Below are 12443 nucleotides of genomic sequence, written 5' to 3'. Positions count from 1 at the left end.
GTGACTGTATGGGGAGAGGCCTTCAACCAAAAGTGGACAATGGCTAAAGATGATGCATGCGGCTGGTTGTGGAGTACCAGGTAGCGCTGAGCTGCACTACAATCCAAGTCACCGAGTTCAATTCCCGCTCATGGCCAACATCGGTGAGGGATATCCTAACAGGTCCTGGGCCTCCCCTACGTCAACTCGGCTTCAAACGAGAACCTGGTGCGGTGTGTAAACACACCCACTATGGAGACAAAGGCGGCCAGGCGTGGTGTTGACCACCCATCCGCCTCATGTGCCGTGCCGGCCTTAAAGGTGCTCTTGAACAGCAATTGTTCCAACACATGTAGAGAGCCCTTTTGTCATTTAACTTATGGACAGCCTCCCCGTGCTTAGCCGGTCATTAATGTTTACGTGTTTAAATGTATGCTTGTTTGTGAGCTAAATTTCTGGTCAGTTTATTCGCAAGAGTGAGATGATGAATCGTATAAGCATGAGGGGTGGTGGTGATGGATTGGGGAAGTCTTCATTCCGCAGGCAATAGATGACGGCCGATTAAGATTATTATGATGAAGGTAACACTTGAAGCAGGTCTAAAAGAAAAAAGGTGAAATTTATTGAATGCGGCAAAACCGACAAGGAGGCCTGTCCATCGTGACCACGGGACCCGACGGCAGCGGAGCAGCCCTGAACGCATCATCGAGTGGTCTCCACGACGACGTACCCTCGCTGGAAGAGGTCCACGTTGTGGAACTTGTGAAGCTCCACGGAGAACTCGACGGTGGCCTGCGCCTCCGCCATTACGTTCCCCCCGCCGTCTCTCGAGACCACCTTCGCCGCCCCTCTCCGCTTCACGTTGCCATCATCATCCCACTGCCACGCTCCGCGATCCTCAGCCACTGCTTAGACAGGGCCATCTGCATCAGAACGAAGAAAGCTACTGCGAGGGGGTTCTGGGGGAAGAGAAAAGCGCCAAGCCGCGAGAATGTTCAGCAGTTCCACTGCTGGATTATATATTTTTTCCGCCTCAGGACGACCGCCTGTGTTGCGATCGAAACGTCGTGATATATTATTTTTGGTTTTATTTTATTTTCTGCCTACGTCACTTTACCGAAAGAACTAAAGAGTATGGATTCCTGCGGTCACGAAAGCTTCAAATCAAGATTGAGAATGTAATGATTCGTCTATTAACATCGATAGTTATACTCACGGTATGTACACAGAGTATAACTGCCAAGGATTTGTCTCTGTCAGCCAGTTATGCAGAGGAACGGAGTTGGAAACGTTCTGTAAAGTTTACACAGCCTTTGTGGTTATAGCCTTTGTGTTATAAGAATGGCACGAATATCAGATGTCCATATTATTATTACTACAGCCCTTTAATTAAGACATGTTGCTTCAACTCGCTCGCTCGTTGCACCAGCTGCCTTACTTGTATATGGTTCATGGCAATGATAATAAACATTCTCTGCTCTGTCAATCCACTGCTGGATAAAGGCATCCCCTTTGCAGACAGGTTATGGGGGTTATTGGACCACGCTTCATCATGCTGGGCAGCACGGGTTGGTGAAGATGGGCAACAGAGGCGTAGATGTTTAGAAGTACAGTACAACCATAGAATTTGCCGAACTGCCCCCTGCTCCGCACAATATCAGTAACGCACCAACCACTACATGTATACATGATTTATATAGACATACCATTCTATGATTCTTGCAAATTATATGCAAATTAAATGCTAATGTGCTTATAGGCTAAAAAAAACAAGAAAACAAGTCAAACAATACAGATGAGACTGTTGCATCTCGAATGGTAACCTGGACACCAAATCACGACACTTCATTGAATCAATGTGGAAGGGGTGTGGTATGAATAGTTTCACCCCTGCCACGCAGATTCATTATGAAATGACATGCTGGTGGCCAGTATTGATGATGCGGTCATACTTGCTCCACCAGAACGCAATTACGGCAAGCATAATTTATTAAAACATCGTCTAATCAAAAATCCACCTGCTTATAATGGTTTTCTCTGCACAGTCGCATGCCATTGTGTAATAACATACAGCCGAAATGCGCAAAATAAAAAAAAAGCAGCGAGTCATACGTTTGCATTTATAATTTCAATGACACGTGTTTTTGCGTTAAAAAAAAGGTACAAATTGTGTACACGGTTGTGAGCTTGCAAGAGTCTTGCGGTTCGAATGCCTGCGTGCATGTAAATGCGTTTTGTATAGCACAACCATCCATCAGCTGTTCTCAAATAAGTGTCATCTTACTTCTATTCACCAAGGGGCCTTCCGAGGCTTACCGTGAATGGATGAGGGTTGCCAGTACAGTAATAGATAATTCCTATTTCTGACCATGACCCGGCATAACCTGCCTAAACAAACCGCTTACTCGCAACGACCCTAATAAGTGGTAAGATTAAGGTGCGAATTAAATACTCCCGTGCATTTACACCGTGATAATACGAATTGTTAAGGCTAATCCTCGAGCAACGTGACTATAATCCTAACCGGTGCAAGCAAATTATAAATCCATGCTGAATAATGATGTAGATGTCCTTGAGATCCATCCTAGGCAATGTGGTAATTAACTTGGTGCTGTCAGTGAGAAGCTGGATGAATAGCAAAGGAAGCTTGCATATGCCGGTGAATGAATGTCTACCTTTGAAAGCACAATCACTTCTAATTGACTCTCCACTTTCATGAAGATGTACAGTCTACTCGCTCACTCTCCACCAGCTGTCTTACTTGAACGTGGATCGTATAATAAAAAAGAAAATTCAGCTCTTTGTAAATACACGTTGGATGATGGCCATCCCACGGCCGTTTCTTATATGAAAGTAATTTATTTAGCGCCTTAACTACACGGCGCTTTACAAAAAAATAACAATGGTACACACGAATGTAATGGTGGAGATGAGGTGAATGAAATAAATGAGAGGAAGCAACGGGCAAATCTGTGATGCATGAATTCAGTAAAAGCGAAATTGATGACAATAAATGATGATGAATGGATTGAATGAATGGGGAAAGAATGAAAGCCATATAATGAGAATATGAAGAGGGTACAGTAACGATGGTGGTTATTAGGGGGGGGGGGGATTAAGGGGTGGTGCGGTGAGCTCGGGAACAATGAGTGAGTTCAGTCTTGATTTGAAGCTTCGTGACTGCAGGAATCCATTCTCTCTGGTTCTTTCGGTAAAGTCACGTAGGTAGACAAAATAACAAAAGAAAACACGACTTTTCGGGCGCAACACAAGCGTCCGTCTTTACCTGGCTTTACCGAAAGAACCAGAGAGTATAATCAGTGAGTTTTGAGTGCGGAGTGGAAACTAGTGAGCGAAGGTGACTGCTTAATGCAGGGGGAAGTTTGTTCCAGTGAAATGGGGGGGGGGGGGGGGGCAAGAGAGAAAGATCTTCTTGGTTCTTTCGGTAAAGTCACGTAGAAGGGAAGTAGTAAAATAATAAAAATTAAACATAATAAAATAATTCTCACGACGTTTCGGCCACAACGCAAGCAGCCGTCCTCAGATGAAGACCAGGTCTGTCGGGGAGACGGTCTTTACCGAAAGAACCAAGAAGATGAATCCCTGCAGTCACGAAAGCTTTAAATCGAAAGAGAGAAAGAGCGAAAGCGTGGATTGAGCGCAAGGAGGAGGAGGAGTAACAGAGAGAGACAGCAAAAATTGAGAACGTAGAGGGTCAGAGGGCACGTAGAAAAATACAAGCGTGGCAAGACATGGTGGCGCAAGCCCATGAAGGGATATGTAGACCAGGGTTGTAGTTGTTGAAACATATTTTTACCATGCTGGTCGGTGAACAAGGTCTGGGAATGGTTCAGATATCACTTGTCACTGATGTTAGCTGTTGTCAGAATTCAAATGCAGGTTGCTGGCTTGAAAACCGAGTTGTGCTCTGTTGTTGGACTGTGAGTAATAAATAATGAATATATTAACTGACATGCGCGTGTATTTCAATACCAAAAAATAATCTAACAAATTAAGCGTAGTTTGATTATTAAACAAATGCTGTTAAAAATACATTGGTGCAGAAATGCAGTTGGATGCATAATCTAATGTCATTGTTCACAATACTGTCAACAATGTGTACTCTATACGAAAGCCTAGATCAACAATTAATTACACATCAACACAACTGTGCATTCATTTTACATGTCAACAGGTTAGGGGCATATTTTTACAAAAAAAAACTGCTACAAAAGCAGTGGAATGACACGTAAGACTTTTTGCATGCACAGTACACATACGTTACATTTAACTTGATGGTGATGGTGAATTAATTAGTCCCAAAAACTTGTGCTGGAACATGCATTTATGAAGCTATCTTTAACGCGGGCAGACGTCATTTGCCTCGCGGCGCTAAAATTTCATCAGCTGGTGGTTTTACATTCAAACGTGTGCTGCTAATGACAGCACAGCGACGCCAAACATGAAAAGTATTGTGATCAGTAAACTCCAAGAGAGCTGAATCGCAAGGAAGATCATAATGACACTTCTGCGATAACACACTGGCGTTGATATTAATCACGCCAATTAGGCCGGAGACATACATTTCCCCCCCGACATTAAGATACTTAAAAAGTGTCAGTTCCTTCCAACAAACCATGTTGGCACGTTTAATACACAAGCATATTATTTTGTAGATGACCACCTTGGCGTTGTGTGCTTACCTGAAACTGGTTTTTAGCTTTCGGGGAAAAGGTCAGGAACACTCTAATAACTACTCTAGGGCATGCCACACTCCTTAATATGTCAATGAGTGACGTCAATAAAGTGCCACGACCCATAACTTAAAATGCTTAATCTAATTAACAATAAAGCTTCAGCCATGGTCAATCTGCTGCTGGATGAAGAACCCCCAAAGCTGATACCCACTTCTCACAGTGCTGCGATGTTACTATTGATCCACCTAACACACCGGCACGTGTACAGGCATAAACAGCAGAGGTCGCAACCGGGTACCCGATACCCGTACCCTACCCGATACCTGGCCGGGTACGGGTACCCGTTTGCGACCCTGGTACGGCCGGGTATGGGTACGGGTAGGCCGTGAGTCACCGGTGAGTAACCGTTTGTCACTCATTTCGGGTAGGGTACGGGTAGGGAACGGGTACCCGTACGCGGCCGGGTATGGGTACCCGTTTGCGACCCTGGTGCGGCCGGGTACGGGTATGGGTAAGGAATCAAAACCCGTTTGCGACCTCTGATAAACAGCCTAGGAAGTTTTTTTTTTTGGTTCCTTTCAGCAGTCTCGCGTGACAGTTGTGAAACGAAATGATCCTCATGAGACTCCTGTACAGTGGGGAAGGATGTACCTGGGCATTCATCAATAACATCACTGTGTATGACATACCTGTGCGCGTAATTACATAACGTGCTCCTGAAAAAAGGGGAAAATTATGATCTCAGAACATTTTATTGTGCCATTTGTTTCCATCAGATGTGTCATTAAATGATCGGTTTTCTTATAAATCACGTTGAGATTCTACTTTTAACAAAACAGTCATTAAAATAGAACTGGCCAATCATTCCAAAACAGGATTTTCCTTTATAAAACGTAAATATCTGCGTGAATTGATGCTATTTGTTAATTGAAAATATAAACAGTGGCATATTGTAAAACCCATTCGTCATTGAGTGCATTACGTAAAGGACATAAGAACATCACTTGAGGTGTTGTGTACGTGTTTTTTCCTGCCGATTACAGACAAAGACAGAAACGAATACCAGCGTTATAGTTTTTTGCATCAACCTCTTAATTTGTATTTGAAGACAAATAAAATCTCACTGACATGTTAATCACTGATATTAGCTCTAATATCGAATTGATTAGACTCCTTTGGGATTCATGGAGTTTGGCGTAAATGCACAAAGCTCAGACAGTCAGGATAAGGCGACATGTAGAATGTTAAAGCTTTCGGTAGGAATATAAGAGGCTTGTTGTCTCTGAGGATCATTAAGGGTTCTGCGTTGTTCATATCCAAGTCCCCACAGCCCAGATTTAGGCACAATTAGGATTATTTTGGTAAAGCGCTAATAACACGGGGCTCACGTAAGTCGGACTAGGGCACATTTAAAATACTGAGGTTCAATGTTAAGTCCAGGTTGAAAAAAAAACCCCAGAATAAGCCAACAACGACACACTTAAAATCCTGAGGAATTTCGTCACTGCAGCATCACCGTCCGAGGCTCACAGAGCCAGACGACACCTGCAGTGAGTACGCGAATCGCACAACACCGCTTTGCATCGAACAGTCAGTCGCCTTAACACTTTACACATTAAATCGTCACCACCACCATCAGCCATCGCTAATCCGCTGCTGGATGAAGGCATCTCCAATCCGTCGCCATCTCTCGCGATATATATTTAAAAAAACGTTAAATCGCATGGTATTAATTGCAAATTCTACAACCGACTCGATAACAACACCCCGTAGATGCGGCCTACACCGGTCTTAACTAGTGTCACCAACCGACCAAGCCGCACCGATGACCGGCCTGACCATATAGTCGACACCGGTGGGGGGGGGGGGGCAATAATCCTGAACGCAGCAACACCATATTTTTGTTGTTAAATAAACACAACGGAAGAGACCCCACGCGCTACCTGGTGGTTCTTCGACGGCACAGAGAGAAAGAGAGGGAGCGAGCGAGAGAACCTCGGACGCCGCGGACTCACCCAGGACGCAGAGGAGGAGAGAGCGCGCAGACGACGCTGAGACGCGGCGGCCACAAGCCGCGTCTGCTGCTGCCCCATTCAAGTTAGCGTGGCCACGCCTCGACCAATGGGAAGGCGGCATGGCAGTGATGTCATCGAAACTACCGCCCCCCCCCACCAGCCGCTCCTTCTCCAGGGTGGGGCGGGGGGATTCGGCTACGTGACAGCTGTCAATCATCTAATCAAATACTGGTTTTAGAATCAGAATATTTATTTTTATTGGAAGAATCCGATTAGCTATAAAGCTCCTTTTCACAAATGTCCAGTAGGGGCGGGTAAGAACTTTACAACAATAAATAGTACGAACACATGATATGAGTGCAAATAACAACCAGATTAAGTTTAACCATATTCAGATTTTGAGAGAGCAAGGTTGAGTCTCATCATCAACAGTGAGCTGATGGGTTACCAAAAAAAACCCTAAATAAAATGCAGCAAGGAAGCAAAATAAATCAGCGCAAAAACAACTGTGTATCAATAAAAAATATAAAATATTACACAAAAATAAATCAATGTTAACTAATAAATTATCTGTTACATAAGTCGGCTCGGGCAGATTATGTTTAGACTGATCGTAGTGCAATTACAAATGAAAGAAAACATTAAAGATATATTGTCGTATTATGTGATTTATCAATCATCATCATCGCTAACCATGTTCTATCCAATGCTGGTTGCAAGTATCTCCACGTTGCCAACCCCTAAAGAATCACATGATGCCACAATCCATTTTGCTGCTGTACATGAGCTCATCTCATCCATCCATCTCGGCAGTGGACGTCCTCTTGGGTGTTCCCTCTTTTGGCTGCCATCTCGTTACCAGTCTGGTCTATCCACCATCCTCCCTTATAGTGAGCTGTCAATATAAATGCATCTAATTTGTGCGTGTAATCCACGCTTTTCGTTTCTCAGAGTAATACTATAAGCTAAACAATGTTTATTTTATTTTACCAGGTAAGGCACCACTGAGCTGTATAGCTCCTTTTTCAGTAGCGACCTTGCCACTAATGATAGCTCAACGAAGTGGCTCATCACCGAGACATTTACAGCGGCCAAATACTCTCAACGCGTGATGTCGATTCTAAATATGGAGAGAAAAAGCGGAGGACCCGAAGAAAAATCCAAGGGGAGAGAGACACGCAAACTCCAAATGCACAGGTGTCAGGGTCGGGATCGAACACACAACCTCCCAGCATACCTTTATCGACGATTCTTTGTGCACTTTCCATATTTTGTTCCCTGTTTTTTTGTCAAAGTCCTTATTTTCAACCCGTGTCGTGGAAGGTAATATTTTAATAAATTTTTCCCTTTAATACGCCTTTATATTTTGTTTTTCATTATAAAATGTATATTGAAAGCACTTTAAGTTGCTCTCGTCTGCCTCTCAATTTCATTTTGATCTCGGCTTGCCTTCAGCAACTGTCCTATGTATCCAGTTAGTCTATGTTTTCTGATCCATAGGTCTATAGCACGCCAAATGCCATGATGAATATGTTCTTCTTTAGGCACATTTAAAGTGAGTATGCAAGGTTGGGCCAACATTGGCATGCCGTTGGAACCTTTGGATCAACGTTGACCCAACGTACCACGTTTACTGGGTTTTGGGCCGTTGGTCCAACAACCCCAATGACCACGAACGGAAGGCGCGTGGAAACTTTCATCCAGCAGTGGATTTACATTTCCCCGTGTGCACACGTCAATATTCCACCGGGGGGATTACAGAGGTGGGCGGAGTGGCCCATGGTGCAGGGTGGGGTGAACATCTGACATCCGCAAATGACTTTGGTCACACCTTGTGTGCCACGCGGAATAGATGCATCTCTACGTCTGCACTCTCAGTCCGACAGGGTGACTCAAGACTCGCAGTTGGATTCAAATGCGTGATGACGGTCACCTGTCGATCGTAATCATGATGTCATTTATTTACCGAGGGGACCGGTCAGGTGGCTTAGCGGTGGGCTGAGCGGCTCGTCATCGGAAAGTTGCGAGTTCAAATCCTGGTTGGGTGGAGGGGGAGGTTGTTGACTCAACCTTTTGTCCCTCCGGGGTCGATACAATGAGTAACCAGTTTGTGGGAAGGTCAAGATTGGTAGTCCTTGGGATAGATTCGCCCCGGATCGTCATAAAGTAGAAGTTCCACCACTGCTGTAAACAAAAGACCGCCGCCACTTTTAATTGATTTACCCAGGAGAGCCTCGCTGAATCCCAAGACTACTCCTCGGGAAGGTCCTGCTACATATGGATGTTTGTGCCAATTCCATGTGATATCTGAACCAGTCGTGGGCTCCTCTTCTCATTCATAAACCCGCACTGACCAACGTGGTGAAGTATGGTCTAACAACCCCCCTGTGACCGATTTGCCGTGAGAAGGCCTTCATTAACCAGTTAATTGACATGTAATTTGCCTTAACAGTTATGTTAATATAAATGTTGTTACATTAGTCATTGTATACACGTAACTTTAAACTCAACACATTCGTCAACAATACTACTTCAAAATAAACAAAAAATCTGCGACGAAAAATCATTGCCCTAAACGTGGTCTATTTTACAATAAATTTTTTTTTCGGCCACAGCTGGTATTGACGAATGTGTTGACTTTGTTTTTGTTAGTTGAGCATGCGTGGAGGGCACCCACTGTCAACGTAGCAGCAGCAGTAGCAGTGTCACCAAATTAATTGAATCATAACATTGCCTGACCGATATTTGAGCAGCAGGGGGCACAGTGAGACACCAAGTCGAAGATGACTTCTGCCTGACAAAACGAGTTTGTGCCCGGATTAGACTTTCGTGTGAAGCCCCCTGCAATTTCTATATTTAACTATTTGTCTACATGCCGGCACGCTTTGAAGTAATTTATAAGACTTGTGGAGAGACAATTTCGAATTAAAGTTGAAAGAGAAGTGTGTCAGCGCCTTGACGTTACTCAATTAACCTAAGGCAGCGGCAATCGATTTTTACCACTAATTACTGTAGCTGGTTAATTTGAAATCAAACTCCAGTCTAATTGTATGCACATGAATGTAGTAACTTCAAAATACACGCAGTGTGGCGGTTTGCGCGCTGCGCTACGAACCCGGCGACCCAAGTTCGATTCCAGTTCACGGCCAAAACCAGTGACGATTATCTGAACCGGTCCTTGGCATCCCCTAGGTCGACTTAGCCTCAAATGAGCACCTGGTGCGGTGTGGTAAACATCGCCACTGGGGAGACAAAGGCGGCCGGGGGTGGTGCTGGCCACCCACCCCCCTCGTGTACCATGCCGACCATCATAAGTGCAAACACCCTAATAACACTTGCCCCAACAGTTTGTTAAGGCTATACGAGAGATCTTCGTCTTTGTTGAACTTCTTTCTCACCGTACGTAGCCAACTGTGCTAGTCAGAGGTGCGGGGGGGAGGACATGCGCCGACCGCTACTTAAATGACAAGCGCCTTGAATGTCCACTTACAGCGGCGTTAGGGGCCATCCATAAATGACGTCACGCACCTAGGGGGGGGGTCAGACATTTGTGACGCCGTGTGACAAGGGTTGGGGGGGTTGAGAAATGTGACGTCACATCAAAATGCGCAACTTTAAATAAATATAGACAACACGTTCTACTTAATTAAATAGACTATTCAATAAATGTTTTCACCTACAACATCAGAGTGCAGCGCCACATTAAATACGCACTACAATGACAATAGTTTAAAGCGATTTGAAGCATGTTTTATTTTCAAAATGGAAATATGGGTTTGGGGGGGGCAGAGCTTTTTGACGTCATATTTGAGGGGGGTGGTCTGACTTTTTGTGACACCGTGTGACGAGTGGGGGGGGTCAAAAATCGTCCAAAATCGCGTTACGTCATTTATGAATGGCCCCTTATTCACTCATCTTCAGAGGGGAGGGGGCCCACTTTCGCCTATAAGATATCACCAGTGTGAGGGCCGCCACACATTTGAAACCACTGGGGGGTTTGACAGCGGCACGATGATGATGATGATGTTGGGGCGGTGTTGTCACGTGCTGTGTATTGTGTCGGGGGGCCGCACTAGAGGCCACCAGAGGCCGCAGTGGGCCGCGAGACTTGCAATGTAGAACACTGGAATTGACAACAGCAAGCAGTTGGGTGAACCTCACACGAGAAGCCAGAGCCTCTTGAAAATGTTCAGGAATTGTAATTACATACTCTTTGCTTCTTTCGGTAAAGTCACGTACGTATAAAATACAATAAATCACGACGTTTCGGGCGCAACAGGTGGGCTAAAGCATGGTCTGCTGCGTCAGCACCTGATGATGGACGCTTGTGTTGCGCCCGAAACGTCGTGATTTATTAAATTTTCTAACTACGTGACTTTACCGAAAGAACCAAAGAGTATGGATTCCTGCAGTCACGAAAGCTTCAAATCAAGATTTGATTGCATGTTGTTTGTTGTTGTTGCTGGGCACGTACACACGCCGGCTCGTTTGGTAATCCGCTGCTGGATGAGGGGTTCCCCCCCATGCCTTGCGGGGCCCGAAGGGATTTTTGAACATACTTCACCACGCGAGTCATACTTCATCGCGTTGGTGAAGGTGTGGGTCATACAGAACAATGGGTTTAGCTGCACTGCCCTCTGCAGGGCAAGCACGCGCACACTACACACGTTTGCGCGCTTAGTGGACGCCCATAAATGACGTCACGCGATTTTGGACGATTTTTGACCCCCCCCGTCACACGGCGTCACAAAAAGTCAGACCACCCCCCTAAAATATGACGTCACAAAGCTTTGCCCCCCCCCCCTCCCCGAAACCATATTTCTATTTAGAAAATAAAACATTCTTAAAATCGCTTTAAACTATTGTCATTGTAGTGCGTGTTTAATGTGGCGCTGCACTCTGATGTTGTAGGAGTGTTGTTATAACAATTAGTGTTGTTATAACAATTCTATATTTATTTAAAGTTGCGCATTTTGATGTGACGTCACATTTCTCAACCCCCCACCCCCTCGTTATACATCGTCACAAATGTCTGACCCCCCCCCCCCTAGGTGCGTGACGTCATTTATGGACGGCCCCTTAAGCAATATCCAGGCTCAGTTCCGCTTCTGATATCTGACAACAATGAATAATTAGCGTCATTGTGGAGAATACAAATATCAAAATAAATAAGCAGACATTATGTCTCCTTCAAATATCTATCTATCCAGACACAAAACAATAAAAAAGTGATTCTTATATAACCCATCGGGTCTCATGACCTTGTGGGAGAGCATAACTTCAGCAGCATTGATTCAAGACGAGCAAAACTCTGGGCCGGTTTCGACGCAGAGTGTCTCATCGGCAGAGTCAGGCTTGCTTGAAGCAGTTCTGGTGAAGTGCCACATCTCACAGACAAGGACCCTCTCTTTGCGACACGGAGTCCCAGTCAGTTGCAAAACGACGCCGTAATAGACAACTCAGTTTAATAACAAGTATAACCCGTAAAAACAAAGTTTTTCACTATAAATCCTTTATTTGCGTGGCGGCTAGAGTCCTCTCGTCCTTTGGCTTGAGATGGCTGCCACCTATGGGTCAGATGATTGCATGGCAGCATTAAGCAATTGGTAATTAAATATAATTTTTTTTGTCCTAAAAAGTGTAAAATTTTGGAACAAAATTTTCACGAACATTAATTGTCACGCACAACGAGTCTGTGTGGAAAATGTCAGCTAGATTGGATCACGGGAAGTGGGTTAAAAAACGACCGAAA

The 12443-nt window shown here is 44.7% G+C and overlaps 1 protein-coding gene across 2 annotated transcripts in view; it reads right to left on the bottom strand.

The window, feature by feature from the left end:
- LOC144731833 (protein FAM135A-like) overlaps positions 1-6771 on the bottom strand; it is a 54818-nt gene extending 48047 nt beyond the window's left edge. Inside the window, exons 1-2 of one of the 2 annotated variants that reach the window (XM_078613111.1) lie at positions 6692-6771; positions 710-938 (exon numbers count right to left, since the gene is read on the bottom strand). In XM_078613111.1, coding sequence (XP_078469237.1) covers positions 710-786 — 77 coding nt within the window. In that variant the 5' untranslated portion in view covers positions 787-938; positions 6692-6771. The remainder of the gene's footprint in view (positions 1-709; positions 939-6691) is intronic. The other variant, XM_078613119.1, reaches the window with a different exon arrangement.
- Positions 6772-12443: the final 5672 nt, after the last annotated feature.

The sequence above is a fragment of the Lampetra planeri genome, chromosome 2 (genome assembly GCF_965212315.1).
Source record: "Lampetra planeri chromosome 2, kcLamPlan1.2.h2, whole genome shotgun sequence".
In the NCBI taxonomy this organism is placed as follows: domain Eukaryota; kingdom Metazoa; phylum Chordata; class Hyperoartia; order Petromyzontiformes; family Petromyzontidae; genus Lampetra; species Lampetra planeri.
Note: the sequence above shows the minus strand (reverse complement) of the source record. Positions and strands in the feature narration are given on the sequence as shown.